Source organism: Mercenaria mercenaria, chromosome 17, assembly GCF_021730395.1.
Source record: "Mercenaria mercenaria strain notata chromosome 17, MADL_Memer_1, whole genome shotgun sequence".
Taxonomy (NCBI): domain Eukaryota; kingdom Metazoa; phylum Mollusca; class Bivalvia; order Venerida; family Veneridae; genus Mercenaria; species Mercenaria mercenaria.
In genome coordinates, this window is record NC_069377.1 from 25,236,332 (window position 1) to 25,253,086 (window position 16,755).

Consider the following 16,755-nt stretch of genomic DNA (forward strand, 5'->3'; position numbering starts at 1 on the left):
GGCTGACTCATGAATTCTGCACAACGTTTTGATGAGGTGATCATTTGACCAAAGTTTCATGAAAATCCTTCAAGGGGTTTAGGAGATACAGAGCTGAAACCTTTGACCTTCAGTTGTGACCTTGACCTTTAGTTGACATGGCTGACTCATGAGTTCTTGATGAGGTGATCATTTGACCCAAGTTTGATGAAAATCCTTCAAGAGGTTAAGGAGATACAGAGTGGACAACAAATGGAAGGCTCAAACCTTCGACTCTTAGTTGTGACCTTGACCTTGAGCTGGCATGGTTGACTCATAATTTCTGCACATCGTTCTGATGAGGTAATCATTTGACCCAAGTTTTATAAAATTCCTTCAAGGGGTTTAGGAGATATAGAGCAGACACGAAATGGAAGGCTCAAACCTTTGACCTTCAGTTGTGACCTTGACCTTGAGCCAACATGGCTGACTTATAAGTTCCGCACATCGCCTTGATGAGGTGATGGTTTGATGAAAAACCTTCAAGGGGTTTAGGAGATATAGATCGGACACAAAATGGAAGGTTCAACCTTTGACCCTAAGTTGTGACCTTGACCTTGAGCTGGCACGACTGACTCATGGGTTCTGCACATCGTCTTGATGAGGTGATCATTTGACCCAAGTTTTATAAAATTCCTTCAAGGGGTTTAAGAGATATAGAGCGGACACAAAATGGAAGGCTCAAACCTTTGACCTTGAGTTGTGACCTTGACCTTAAGCCGGCATGGCTGACTCATGGGTTCTGCACATCGTCTTGATGAGGTGATCATTTGACCCAAGTTTTATAAAATTCCTTCAAGGGGTTTAGGAGATATAGAGCGGACACAAAATGGCAGGCTCAAACCTTTGACCTTGAGTTGTGACCTTGACCTTGAACCAACAAGGCTGTCTCATGGGTTCTGCACATTGTCTTGATGAGGTGATCATTTGACCCAAGTTTCATGAAAATCCTTCAAAGGGTTTAGGAGATATGGACAGGACACGATTTTGTTACGGACGGAAGGACGGACGGAAAGACGGATGGATGGAAGGACGGACAGACGGACGGAAGGACGGACGAAGACCATTCCTATAATCCCTCTGCCACGGCGGGAGATTAATAAAAAGCTCATGCAAATCAGATTATACATACGTGTAACATTTTAAAATAGGCTGCTTGTTTAATTCAGTCTGTGATGTTTATTACGGAAGAAATGTGCCAAAGATAACTAATTTCACCAAAATCACCAGCTCTGCCTTCTGGCTATCTCTAAAATTGCTCATTGTTCTTTTCAAGATGTGACAATTAAAATTTATTAAAGGTCTTTCTTTAATTAGACAAAATTACAAAAAAGAATGAAAATTTAGAAATTGAAGAGAAGATTTGAGACTACTTTCACACATACCATGCCTTGTTTTCGTCAAGTACTGAATAAATGTTAGTCATGTTTATAGCTAGCTTAATGCCTTAAATAGAATTAAACAGTCCAAGAAATATTTTATGTTGACATTTTACCCCAGTGCTCACAGAAGTGCCATATGGCCAAAAGGACAAGAGCAAAACTGATAGAAATTTTTCCAACAGTTGTGATATTTGGATAATATCTATTCAATAAGCATGAAATCGGAGACAGGCTGAACAATAAAGACAGACACTAGGGGTCAACTTGGCCAATGAAATAAATGAATTAACTTGCACATTTTTTCCCAGGAGGTACAAGCAATTGCAGACTGGACCACAATTTTCTGATATGAAAGGCAGATAAAACACGACTCATTTTCCTTAAAAGTATGAGAAAATATCTTGCTATGAATGGTCTTAGGAGAAACTGTCCCATAATGAAAAGTATAACTTCTATAATCAAATCTTGGTCTTGTACTCCAAAACTTTAAAGTGAAAACACCAATTGCTTAGAATCCTAAATACTCCTAAAAGTTAGGTTAATAAGAAAATTATCGCTTTATTAACATTAATGATATTTTTTTTAAAAAATGTTTGGTACTTTATTTTCAGCGGACAACTACCATGGATTTCTGTTTTCGAAGGATGGCAATACGAAAGTGATGCCAATATATGATCTCAACGGTAACCTCGCAGGAATACAATCAGCAGTAAGTTTCTTCTTTATCAGAGAGGTTGTGATGTGTACTGCAAGATTTCTTTGTAATAATGTTTGTTTCTTTTCAGTTTAACGCTGTTTTTCAACAGTATTTCAGTCATGTAATTGGGGACAATTTCCTGGATGGATTCTCTACAAACCTGTTCTCTGCAAGCAAATGGCAATTTTTCCACATGAATCAAGGATGGAGGGCAAATGATTTCAGATATAATATCTTCTATCAAATCAACATGGAGGACGTAATATTATGCCTTGCCCAAGGATCGAACTCATGACCGAATGATACGTAGATCTGCACTCTCCCTATTGACCTTACAGCGATGTTTAATAATTTCAAATGCTTCAAGTTATTCACATGATATATACTATGTTCATTCAACTGTGGTTTTAGGGCTCATAAGCATCTGAAATAAAGTGTTCTTCCTCATATTTCCAATTGGCAACTAACAGCTTTAAGGTTCATAATGCTTTAAATTTTTATCTTAAACAAATGAAACAGCTTTCCAAATAGATGTTATATGCATACTTACATGGTTAGAAAAGCACTACTTTTAATATTTAAAGATAAAATTTTAATCTTTGTTTCACTTAGTATGGTATTTATAATATGGTACTTTTAACATGACAACAATTAAAGGAATGCTAAGGGATATAATTGAACTTGACTTAATATGACAGTAATATATTACTTTATTTCACCACTGTAAATTAACATTTTATTCCCAAAGCATTGTTTTCCAATTAGGCCATTTTAAACATAAGGACAATAATAATTATAAACAAGGCAGTCTTAAAGACAGCTAAATCCCCCGCCACTGCTATGGATAGTGAAAGGGTAAAACCTTTGATTTTAGCTTTGACCTTGACCTTGAACTGACATGGCTGACTCATGAATTCAGCACAACGTCTTGATGAGGTGATCATTTGACCAAAGTTTCATGGAAATCCTTCAAGGGGTTTAGGAGATACAGAGCTGAAACCTTTGACCTTCAGTTGTGACCTTGACCTTCAGTTGACATGGCTGACTCATGAGTTCTTGATGAGGTGATCATTTGACCCAAGTTTGATGAAAATCCTTCAAGGGGTTAAGGAGATACAGAGTGGACACCAAATGGAAGGCTCAAACCTTCGACTCTTAGTTGTGACCTTGACCTTGAGCTGGCATGGTTGACTCATAATTTCTGCACATCGTTCTGATGAGGTAATCATTTGACCCAAGTTTTATAAAATTCCTTCAAGGGGTTTAGGAGATATAGAGCGGACACGAAATGGAAGGCTCAAACCTTTGACCTTCAGTTGTGACCTTGACCTTGAGCCAACATGGCTGACTTATAAGTTCTGCACATCGCCTTGATGAGGTGATCGTTTGACCCAAGTTTGATGAAAATTCTTCAAGGGGTTTAGGAGATATAGAGCAGACACAAAATGGAAGGTTCAACCTTTGACCTTAAGTTGTGACCTTGACCTTGAGCCGGCATGATTGACTCATGGGTTCTGCACATCGTCTTGATGAGGTGATCATTTGACCCAAGTTTTATAAAATTCCTTCAAGGGGTTTAAGAGATATAGAGCGGACACAAAATGGAAGGCTCAAACCTTTGACCTTGAGTTGTGACCTTGACTTTGAGCCGGCATGGCTGACTCATGGGTTCTGCACATCGTCTTGATGAGGTGATCATTTGACCCAAGATTTATAAAATTCCTTCAAGGGGTTTAGGAGATATAGAGCGGACACAAAATGGCAGGCTCAAACCTTTGACCTTGAGTTGTGACCTTGACCTTGAACCGACAAGGCTGTCTCATGGGTTCTACACATCGTCTTGATGAGGTGATCATTTGACCCAAGTTTCATGAAAATCCTTCAAGGGGTTTAGGAGATATGGACAGGACATGATTTTGTTACGGACGGAAGGACGGACGGAAAGACGGACGGAAGGACGGACAGACGGACAGAAGGACGGACGGATGCAGACCATTCCTATAATCCCTCCGCCACGGCGGGGGATTAATAAGACCTATTTTTGAATGGGAAGTAATCATTTCATCTTTTTTGTGTTATCCCTGGTATTGGTGAGCATTACATGGCTTTGCTGAGTAACATAATATAACTGTCTAATGATTTGTTGGTTTGTCACTATGTAATATTTATTATATGCATTGAGTTGTCATTTGTTTTATCGCCATATTGCCATGTCATGTACACTTGTGCCAAATAAAACTAACTTAAAAGCATTAACTTTTCCAAAATTGACATAATGCAAGGGAGGTAATTATAATCATCAACTCTTTGTTTTAAAAATGTGTGATGAAGTGGATCAATAACCCAAAGTCATTTCACACTTTTTTTTCAAAATCAAATTTGCAAACCTCATTAATGCAGCATATTTTCAACAAAGGCATCGTGGGGCTTTAATAAGTACCAAATTAAGACAATGAATTCAGTAAGACATAGTGAAGTCAATAAGCCATTGAAGATATATATCAAAAGTCCAAAACTGCATCTTTGGCACACCAGTATCAACAATTAAACTAACAATTTAATGAATCATTAATCTAAATCAAACATTCATTAAGCTCATTAAGAAGGCTTTTAGTGCAATCGCCAGATGCTTTTTTTTATCTTTTTTGTGGGAGAGTTTAGAAGCAGGAACATGTGAGACTATGCTCCAGGGATTAGTTCTCCTTTTATGGCCTTTAATGTGTTTCTTTCACATTTCTTGCCTTAATTAGCTCTCCTTTTAACAAAGGAAGGAAATCTGATAGATTGTCAGCAACAGCAATTGTCCATTTGCGCACAAACAACAAAAATAACAACATAGATGATTGTTTTCAAGAAAATATTTTTTCTAAGAACATGACAAATAAAAACTTATTTCTCTGGAAGTATTGTGTTTATAGGTATTTGACACAAATTCTGTTGCTGAGTTATGTAGCATTTATTTTCATCTCTGAAAATTTCATGAAAGAGCATTTTTCTGGAAAATGCATTTGGGTTGCGGTCCACGGACACTCCCTTTTCAGCAATTAAAAGTGGTTAAACTATATACCCAGTGTTGCTGGATTTCATGCTGGTTTTAACTACTCCTCTACAACCAGCGGACAACTTCCTCACCTGGATCAAAGGTGGAGGCCAAATTACTTCACACTCAAATATAATTTGTTGATAATAAGGAATAAAATAAACTAAAAAGGGTGAAAGAAAGGGTTATTCCTCAACAAAGCCTCAATATGGGGCCACCTAGGCGCTAACAGGACCAGGACACAGCCCAAGGGCTAGTTACATGAGTTTCATCCTAAATTCTCTCCCAAATATGCTGACTATGAACACACATTGTCTTTCATACCTATTACTTGTATCAATTTATAAAGGAGTTGTTTATTCAGTTCAAGGGCAAAGCTTTCGTATTCTTGTTTGGCACAACTTCTTAACTAGCCAAATAGTAAAATTGAATCTGCTTACACCTTACTCTTGTTAAAAATTTGTCCAAATTAAGATCAGTAAAATGGGTCCCTGGGGCCAGAGATATTTTCTTCATTCAGTCAAACATTTTTCAACTTTCTGAAAGTCAGATGTGCCTACAATAAATACAACTAGCTGAACTGCAATGCAAGTTTAATATAACTCTTACCCTGCTAAACTTCTATAACGAACTTGTCCATCTTTCAATTTGGACAGTACCATTGACTGTTAAAAGAGATGGTTTCTAAAAAGATACTGACTGAATAGCAAACAGTGCAGATCATGATCAGGCTGCACATATGTGAAGGCTGATCATGATCTACACTGGTCGCAAAGGCAGAATCAGTCATATCCAGCATGCTAAGTGATAAATAACTGAATTTTTTATTGACAAAAACGAAAAGAAAAAAAATCCCAAAACTGTAAATAAATGTAGGTTCACGTGTGTAACTGCATATTATGTAAGGTACATGCCTGCACTAATGCTGCCTTCTGGTTAGAAATTACTACTGGTAGTTTTCCTTTAATCTATTTTGTAATAGAAACATAAAATAAACAGAATGTCAAGGGATTTACTTCAAATTACTAAATACGAAAATATTTCTTGCAAAGACCAATGATGACTCCTATAATTTCAAAGGTGCTCTGGGAGTTAATTTGTCTTAAGGCTGAAAACCTAGCATGTTTTATATCTTTGATACATAATTAATAATTTGTCTGTTGCCCATGACGACAATAAAAAAATCGAAGTACGGTACAAATTTTGCCGATTCCTTGGAACTCAATTTAGATTAAAAGGTAGTAATTATTTTTTCTCAGCGACAAACAAGAATGGTAAAATAGATTGCTAGAAAACTTATCCTTTTAAATGATGATTTACCTGGTTGCTATGGCAACGGAAAATAATGACAGCTACTTAAGTTATTAGCTGCTCTCTCAGACTTTCGCCTGACTAATTCTGACACACAGCCATCTATTAAGGAAATTGAATATATGTATATGTAAGGTAAAACTTTATACAGTAGACATTGTATAAAGGGACACCACAAGGGACCGCCTAGCCTGGCTCCCTGGCTGCATGATTAATTTTTTATATAAATAAAGGAAACATTTTATTAGAAAATTTTAAACCTCTAAAATAGCACAATTTTATCTGATGGCTGAACCATATTTGGAGCCAGGGGCAATAAAAAATGTCAATGCAGAAACAACCTTCTGGAGTTACTTCCCTCTTAATGAAGAAAACTGATATATGTAAATAAGAACACACATAGGGACGAACTCAAGTCGAGGGACCGCCAAAAACCGGTCTCTTAATAGATTCTGGTAATTTCAGAATAACAAGTAATATGCTGAACTGCTGATATACAATATCTAAGCCTTATCCTGCTAAATTTCAATAATGAACTGGTCCATCTTTCAATTTGGACAGTACCATTAACTGTTAAAAGGGGTGCTTACCAAAAGTATACTAACTGAATGGCGAACAGTGCAGATCATGATCTACACTGGTCGCAAAAGCAGAGTCATTTGTGTCCAGCATGATAAAGGCTACTGACCATTGAACTTGTTTGTCTGCTTGACAGTTATAAAGGTTAAGTATAACATGTGCAAACATATCGGCTAATAAGACATGTGTGAAAGCTTTTTACATTGTCACTTAATAGACCAATACTTTAATTTGCAGATAATTTTACTTGCTGGTGCTGGTTTCAGATGGTCACAGGTCATGAAATGAAAATGCCCTTTAATGGGATGTATTTATAACTTATAGTAAAAAAAAATTCTGGCAAGATTTTAAGCAGTCATTCAATAAAACAGTCATTCAATACAGGTGGCCGCATGTACGATGTGGACTGTATCTCCTTAGAGAAGGAATAATGAAAGACAATTCCTAGAGAAAATACAATATGTTACTTGATATTATTCTGTAAGGAAAATGTTTATCAAAGGCAAAATATACAGAGGACCATAACTCACTAATACAATTAGTGGAGAATGATAGATCATTCCTGTTTCTTCTACTCAGAAAAAGCAAAGAATTGATCTCTGTACATTTTAATTTCTTTTTTAAAACTGATTTATTTTGACTTCTACATGATTCATTCCTGCTGTAATGTGAAATTTTCAGAATGATTTCCCTTCCCTTAAAATGTCTGTTGAAGTTCTTTGTGTATATCAGGCTTTATCAGCAAGACACTTCATTTCTTTTACTTGTATTTAAATCAGTAAGAGATCCAAGTTGGTCCTAGATTGCTCACTTGACATTCCAACTTGATGAAGCTAAGTATACTTGAGCATAATAACAGAAAATTGTTATTCAGGTGAGCTAAAACTAATACGTTTTTAAACCAGGTTCAGAAATCTAGAACAAATCTTTACCCTAACCTTTAGCCTGCTGATGGCAGATGAGTCTGCCTTTGTGACCAGTGCAGACCAAGATCAACCTGCACATCATTGTCTGCACTGTTAGCTATACAGTTACTAAATTTTCAGTGAACACCCCTTTGAATGATAAGTGGTACTAACAAAATTGAATGATGGATCAGTCCATTTAAGAAATTTAGAAGGGAAATGGTTGTTTTTATTGCTTTTTGGGAGAAACTTAACTCAGGCTTTGTACTTTTCATAAATTCCTAGATAAAAACTGGTAGCTTCCTTAATTTATCATTATTCCTTGCTATTTTCAGTACCATATAAAAAGCAAAACTAAATAATAGAAAAGTCTAAAAAATAAACAAAAATATATGTAAGATCCCTATTCCAATGACAATAATTTGCCCAAGTCAGCCAAAGTTGTCAGGTATCGTACAAGTAAGAAACTTCAATTATTAATTGATGCAGCAAAATCTTGTCTGATTTTCTTTTAGATATATTACAAAACCCATTTATTTCTCGCTCTTTTTCATTGTGAGACGTTAATCTCGCATACACATTGGTCAGTTCTTCTGACAAACTGACCACATAATAACACTGCCATCTATCTGGCTAAACATTTTATCCCAACTCGTAAGTATTTTCAATCAAGAATGTCAATACGCGATAGCGTCCAAATTTCTCTCTGCTTGAAACATCCTACTGCTGCTATATAAGGCAAGCGAGGCTTGAAATCTAGAAATTGGAAAAGTCCTTCAGAGAATGAGCCTCGCTAATGCACAAGCCATTGTGTAAATGACATGCATGAATAGAAATACATTGTCGAGCGAAGCAGAGTTGACAGTAACTTACATCTCAATAGCGGGAATTCTAAATCATTTTCTCCTCCATCGCTTGCAGCAGTTTCCTGTAAATTATTCATGTACGCGTTCACATTTTATAAGGAAACTGATAATATAGATCGCTAGATCTTATCTCATACAACATAATGTCATTCTTTTTCCCTGAACTCTGATTAAATACAGTTTTTATTTGTTATTTTCCAATTAGATGTATTTTTGAAAGAAAAAAATTCAGACAATCATATTATTTGAGGAATTACAGAAAAGCAGATCTTTTAGCTAGAATGTTCTATTGTTATGAATTATCTTCGAAATCTCGTATTTTCTGCATCAAGCAAAAAACAGAAAACATGATAGGGTTGATATATCAGTAAAAATAATTACTATACGTATAACTGTAGATCAAATCATATACCGTATATATTTGCTTAAGTAACTCTTTATGTAAATAATGGTCAATGTTTCATCAGAAATTCAAATTATATACAAATTCAGTCATCAGCTACAATCAGAAATTCAAATTTCCCAGACATCTTTATTGGTAGAAAACAATGATAACCAAAAAAAAAAAAAAAAAACATTCCTAAGAATTACTAAATAATATATTCATTACAACTTATATTCATTATTACAACAGACTAGAAGAAATTACTGATTGAATCAGTACGAATTTTTCAATTTCCAATTCGCCTGCCTGCTTAGCTCAATAGCGAGAGTGCAGATCTTCAGACTGCCTGGTCATGAGTGCGATCCCCAGGTGAGGTGTATGTTCTCCTTGATGATTTAATATAAGACATTGTGTCCAAGGACCATCAAAAACCATGGTCAACCATGGTCATCATTTTGTCTCGGTCCACCTTTGATTCATGTGGGGAAGCTACTTGCAGAAAACAGGTTTGTACTGGTACAGAATCCAGGAACACTTGTTCGGTTAACTGCACGCCATTTTCATAACTGAAATACTAATGAAAAACAGAGCTATAAACCCAAAACAAACGAACAATTCAATTTCCAATTCACAGAGAATGTTGTTCTTCCTCTTCAATTTCAGAAGTATTTCCCTCTACCTATACTGTGTTGGTGTGCCGTAAAACCCAAATAAATAAGTAACTCCCTATTGACACTGTCTCAAGACTGAATCTAGTGAAAGTTAAAATCTTAAATATGTGACTATTAAAATGTGACATTTTTCTTGTAAATAAGATTTTGTTAAGTGTTTATTGGCAAATTATGTTATTGTAAAATTAGATGGGTTTTTATTTTTTTTAACTCAAGATATTTTCTGAGCTGTGATCTGGTGCATTTTGTAGTTAGTTTGTTCATGTTTTTTTTTAAATGATCTACTGTAAAACTGTTAATTCTTCTATTCTTCTCCTGATAAGCCAAACATGTGATTTGTTACCTGTCCATGCTTAAATGCTCAATATTATCTGATGTTTTAACTTAAAATAAATACTTGTCCTCAATGGACAGTTCATGTGATGCTAAAAAACTACTTTGTACATGTTTACTGAGATAAAATCACAGAGTGGAAAGACAAAAATTGTCTATATAAAAGCGACTGGGACTATTTCTTACTTATTTTATTTAGCCTGCAATGTAATTCTTACATAAAAATTTTAATTGTATAATATGTATAAGGCTGTTCAAAGGCAAAGCAGACAAGACTGCCATTAAGAAACCAATGTTAGATCTTCAATTATGCTGAATGATTAAAATGATTGTGGATATTTTAACCTTTAGCCTGCTAGTGGCAATCGATTCTGCCTTTGCGACCAGTGCAGACCAAGATCAGCCTGCACATCCATGCAGTCTGATCATGGTCTGCACTGTTCGCTATTCAGTCAGTAAATTTTCGTTGAATACCTCTTCGAATAATAAATGGTACTGTCCAAATAGAATGATGGACCAGTCCATGTCAAAACATTTAGCAGGCTTAAGGTGAACATTTACTCATAAACAGCAACTCACATGACTGTATACTATTTGCAGATCCCAGGCAATATGCGAGGATACAACTCCCTCAACGAGACGATAGATTTACCACCAGTAGAGATTATGCCCCCTGTACTGAAAGGACTTAGAGACGCTAAAGGAATTCTATATTATACAGTCACAGGTAAAAAAAAAAAAAACTATTAATACCTTACGCTAACAAGATCAGTGGTAAAGTTATGAGTCAAGCCTTTCATTAATAAAAGTACATAATTATTTGATAATACCAAATAAGTGTCATGAAGGTGATACATATGAAAAGTTTGTTTTCTACAGTTCATGTTTGGGTTAGTTGCTTTAACCAAGGTTATAGCATAAAACCGTCAAAGTCACCATAAAATGAAAAAAACAATTGTTCTATATTCATTGCCCGATTCATTTTCCTACTAAACAAAGACGACCCAAACAGTGTGTTACCGGGCAACAAATTAACATTCTGTTGTCACAGTTATTACATCATAGCGTCAAATGTCATAGCAGCATGCTGGAAAACTTAAACAAGAGCACCGCCTTGCGGGTGCTGACGCTCATCTGATTTTTTTTGTATAATAGAAATATTGTCCTACCCATGATTTTCTAAGTCTTAAAAGGGCCATCACTCTTGCAAAAAGCAGGATAGAGTTATGTTTCTTGATGTACAGTGTCCACTTTTGATGGTGAAAAACTGTTGCAAGTTTTAAAGCAAAAGCTTTGATAGTTTAGGAGAAAAGTTGACCTAAACATAAAACTTAACCAAGAAATCTGATATTTTCTAAGTACAAAAGGGGCCATAAATCTTGCAAAAAGCAAGATGGAGTTATGTTTCTTGCTATACAGGGTCAGCTTATGATGGTGAACAAGTATTCCAAGTTTCAAAGCAATAGCTTTGATAGTTTAGGAGAAAAGCTGACCTAAACATAAAACTTAACCAGGCAACGCCGACGCCGACACCGACAACCGCTCAAGTGATGACAATAACTCATCATTTTTTTTCAAAAAATCAGATGTGCTAAAAACCACACAAAAAGCAGGCAAAAACTTGGACAAGGATGTATAGTAAATAATTCTTGATATTGTTTTTGATTCAAAATGATAATTGAGCCACGACATGAGAAAACCAACATAGTGGGTTTGTGACCAGCATGGATCCAGACCAGCCTGCACATCCGCGCAGTCTGGTCAGGATCCATGCTGTTCGCTTATAGTTTCTCTAATTCCAATAGGCTTTGAAAGCGAACAGCATGGATCCTGACCAGACTGCGCGGATGCACAGGCTGGTCTGGATCCACGCTGGTTTTCTCATGGCACAGCTCATATATCCAATTCTAATTGACTATCTCTTATATTACAATCATATGATGACTATATTATTAAAAATATTAAATCACTTGTGCTGCCCCCTGATATAATTCCTTCGCATTTGATCTTAATAAAAAATTGATTAGAATAAACATCATCTCAATACAGGAATAAAACTTCTTGCCATTTTTACAAAATTTAATGAAAGCACCAAACAATTTTATTATTTTGCAAACAACTTCTTCCATTTTCAATGACATGTAAAAAAGTCCATGATACCTCAGATTTATATAATGGATTTATCTTTCATATTCCATTTATATCACAAAAAACTTCACAATAATCTTACTGCAGGCAGATGGTGCTATCATTCCTAAAGCGCTATTTTCAATTTAAATCAGACTAAAAATAAAATATGCCCTCACGCATAATTCTAATTTTAGGTAAATTTTTCCCAACATTTTGTAGTTATGACGAGTGAGAAATTTTCTGTACCAAATATGGCCAGACCTACTCAGTGCCAAGAAGAGAAAGCACGAAGGTCTTAATTTGCAACTACATGGTCATAAATCCAGCGATACACATGTGTGTAATTGTTCCGTCGGTGGAATAAAGCGGTACAGACCATGAGAATTTGCTGATCTTCCTGTCCTCATACCAGCGTGCAGTTAACTGGACGTGTGTCGCTGCACGTGTCACTTTCTTCGTTCTTTACTTCCAATGATCGTCAATGCACTCTCATTAGAATTAATTGTGAAAAAATGTCACTCGTGACATATTTATTTCACATTCCGAATCCTTAATTTGCTGAATTTTTCTACACAATAAAAAAATAGGGGATGCTTCAATTAATGGGACAATTTCAGGCCCGCCTCCTGGGAATTTTCTAAATTATATCATTTTCATTATAGCAGAGTTCTAAAATATAACACTGCTTCATTATGTGTTGTAATGTATTATAATAAAAAAATCTTTTGAAATTCAAGTTTGGCATGTAATTTATTATAATAAAAAAATAATTTTGAAATTCAAGTTTGGCACTATAATACCATAACACATAAAAATGAGTTGGTTTATCAAGATACATTGCATTTTTTTTTCAAAAGATTGTAATGTCAGTTTCAAAATGACTTAGGTATTTTTCCTTTAATTACTGGACTGACTTACATCCCCTTGGTATAAACAGTATTTACTGTGAAATCATTTAAATTCGCTGGCATGAAATTTCGTGCAAATATGAAAAATGACTGGTTTGAGCGGGCTTTAATTCGTGCATTTTCTATTTTAGAAATGAAAAATAAAGTTAAAAGTAATAATAGCGCGGTCTTTAATTCGCGCTTCGGTCCTAGCGCGAATTACGCGAATAAAAATGATTTCACAGTATTGATATATTTACAACTGTTACCATTTAACAAATATACAAACATAGAGGACTGAGTAGGAAGCTATAAGCTTTTTTTATTTTTTAGAAACTCTCATCCCCTTCATGTCACTCTTATGAATGTGATTTTTTTGAAAAAACATAGGTAAATCCATCATGCCAAAGGAAACATTTTCTTTAACTGATGTTTAGACTGATGAGTTCATTAAAAATTCTGCAGTACAATTAGAAAGGACCCTGTGGTGGCTCAAAAATTATAGCAGAAAAGATACTTAAAGTAATCCTGTCAGCCAGTCCCTGTGGTTCACTGTCAGCAAACAAAAAGTTAATTCCATGACAGATCAAATGAGACAAAAAATATGTGCAATGAAACCCATAAAAATTCTTAATGGTGCAAAGATTGTCAACTGATTAGCTCTGCCATGAAATTTTTTCTGGTGCATGATGGGTAATCTGATAGACTGGTTCCAAAAAATCAAACTGCATGATGGGTAATCTGATAAGACTGGGACCTAAAATCAAAGAACATGTCTGGTAAATCTTCTAATCAGACTGCTGTCATTATAGTGAAACAAATAATTGTCAGTAGAAACAAAAACTGCTGCATTTTGTACTCTATGTATAGACTAAAAGCTTTGAAATTTTCTGATTAGAATAATGAGAGGCACAGTTGTGTGACTAAAACATTAAACTTCTGGTCAGAAGGTTGAGATTCAATTCAGAAAGCGCAGAACTTGGACTGTTGGTATAGCTTTAATAATTAGAAATCACTAAAGCAGTATACTTAACACAAGTTAATGAAACATTTTCTAAATTAACTGACTTAAATTATACTTTCCTTTTGACTAAGTATTATTCTCAACTCTTTTATTAGCTAAAACTTAAATGTATCTGTAGAAACCTTGAAATAATAGTTGTATGCTCTTTATTTCAGCTTACTTCAAACATCCGAAACTGATCTGTAGTCCTATGGCCCCTAAAGGAGTCACTCCTGGTCGAGGACTTTATATACAAATGGGTTTTAATCCAGAACATGACTTCCTGCACATTCCGAGAGAAAATCGACATTTATCTCCCCTGTGGAGACGCGGAAACTGTGTTCCAATGATGGGTGAGTGTAACTTCAATTACACAATTTTCTCGGAGTTCTTATTCACCTAGTTACATTTATTCATCACCATCTAGCATTCACCTTATTCGTAATCATCTTAAGAGTCCTTAGTCCTAATTCACTTTATTTACCAACTTATTTTGGGTCATTATTCACAAACATCTGGTCCTTTTTCACCATCATCTGGAGTCTTAGTTCAGCATTATTCAGTTCTTATTCATAAACAATGTGTTCTGATTCACAAGTACAAACTCATCACGTTCTGCATTATATGTACCTTATTCACCATCATCTTTTGTCCTAACTAACCATCATCTGGTCCTTATTCAAAATCATTAAGCAAATGCGTGGCTCTGAGGCTGTGTTTTTGGTGCTCTATGCTTCGGAGAAATCTACCCTTACCTATTATCTTTTTGTAATTATGCAGATTGTGTGGAATTATACCCTTTACTTGTATTGTAAATGACCAAACTGTGTGGAGTTGTACCCTCTGCTTGTAATTGTGAGCAAAACTGTGTGGAATATTAATATTCTCTGCTACAAGATTACATCAACATAAAATACTTGCTATAAAATGCAATGACCTTGACCTCAAATTAGTTGAGGGAAACATTTTTAAAGAAGAAATACAATAATGATTTGAATAAGGAACTACGAAAATAAACATATTAGAATTACAAGTTAAAACAATAACAACAAAAAATTCTAATAAACTGGGTATTTTTTTATAAAATTTCGTACAAACTGGCCTAATGAGTGGTCACATTAGTCAGGTTACTCTAAAATCAGTGATACCTAATTTGTGTCATCAGTGCAATGTTCAGCAAAATAATTTATAGTGACATTGGACACTGCACAGGTCTTTATTAATGCCAAATTAAAGGGTACTAAATTAAATGTCAGAATGTATCACCTGAGGAGATATATAATGCAGGTTATATGACCTGTCATGTGACCTTTCATTTACATTAAATTAAAAGTGACCTTTAAAATAATGGGATGGGTCAGTATACTGCTTACTGTTTAAAGGGAGACACGGAGACACTCCCATTTTAGCGAGTCCGGCAATCTCTTACCTGTCCCATCCCAGCAACTTTCTTCAGTAAGAAAAATAAAAATTGACTGACTTTCCCACTTTAATTTAAAAAAAAAAAACAGAATTCAAATTAACGAAATGAAGTGCTAATTTTTTTTTGTAATTATCTGGATTCCATTTGCAATGCTGTCTATAAACAATCATGGTATCTGGTATACCATTACCGAAATAAGCTTGGAAGTTTCTCCAATTTTAAATTTCAAGTTTTTTTAATCATTTTTAAGCTGTTATGTAGATTGCTTTACATTAGCAGACCTCCTGTTTTAAGTGTTTAGTAATTCTCAAGAGAGTGTTATGTAATGAAACCCCATTTTTAAGATTCAATTCTTTTGCATTTTGCACCATTAACTGTTGCCGTTCATAGATGCAAATGTCACTTGTATGAATTCTCGCAAATGGGGAAAAAGGTATTTCCACTGGTTCATCAATATAACAACTTTTCAGACAATACTCTTGCAGTAAGTAGATGTCAATGGATGTGTTAATTACATTGCAAAATTAAAACTGAAATTGAAAGCTAACTGATGGAGTTCAACCATTGTTGATCTAATTACTTATTACAACCTTGACGAAAATTATGAGGCAATGTTCATCGTGCTTTATTTGAAATCTTACGGGTTTGTCTAATGATATCACCAATCACAGTTCCATCAGACGGCAATTTGTAGACAAAGAAAACATGAGGTTATATTGCCTACATGTAAATTTTGGTCCCTGAACAACTGCTAGAAAACCTGCGTAACGCAAGCATTTTGCTCAACACCTTTACGACTTCTAGCGATCAGTGTTTTACTGCATAATTATGTTACAACTCACAACATAATTATAACTGAGCCGCACCATGAGAAAACCAACATAGCGCATTTGCGACCAACATGGATCCAGACCAGCCTGCGCATCCACTAGTCTGGTCAGGATCCATGCTGTTCGCTAATGGTTTCTCTAACTGCAATAGGCTTTGAAAGCGAATATGCTGGTTGCAAATGCACTATGTTGGTTTACTCATGGTGCGGCTCATATTTATTGTGTTTTTTTCTGCTGGACTGTCTTTATGGTCTAAGCGGACTATGTAGCGGAGCAATTAAGTAAGTAAGCGGAG

The 16,755-nt window shown here is 35.2% G+C and overlaps 2 protein-coding genes across 3 annotated transcripts in view; one reads left to right on the top strand and one right to left on the bottom strand.

The window, feature by feature from the left end:
- The window catches only part of LOC123537502 (cysteine--tRNA ligase, cytoplasmic-like), a 141,693-nt gene that overhangs the window by 112,174 nt on the left and 12,764 nt on the right, over positions 1–16,755 (bottom strand). The window lies entirely within an intron of this gene.
- LOC123537501 (uncharacterized) overlaps positions 1–16,755 on the top strand; it is a 90,052-nt gene that overhangs the window by 67,501 nt on the left and 5,796 nt on the right. For both annotated transcript variants that reach the window (XM_045321234.2, XM_053529288.1), the window contains exons 3-5: positions 2,012–2,109; positions 10,788–10,914; positions 14,384–14,560. In XM_045321234.2, coding sequence (XP_045177169.2) covers positions 2,012–2,109; positions 10,788–10,914; positions 14,384–14,560 — 402 coding nt within the window. The remainder of the gene's footprint in view (positions 1–2,011; positions 2,110–10,787; positions 10,915–14,383; positions 14,561–16,755) is intronic.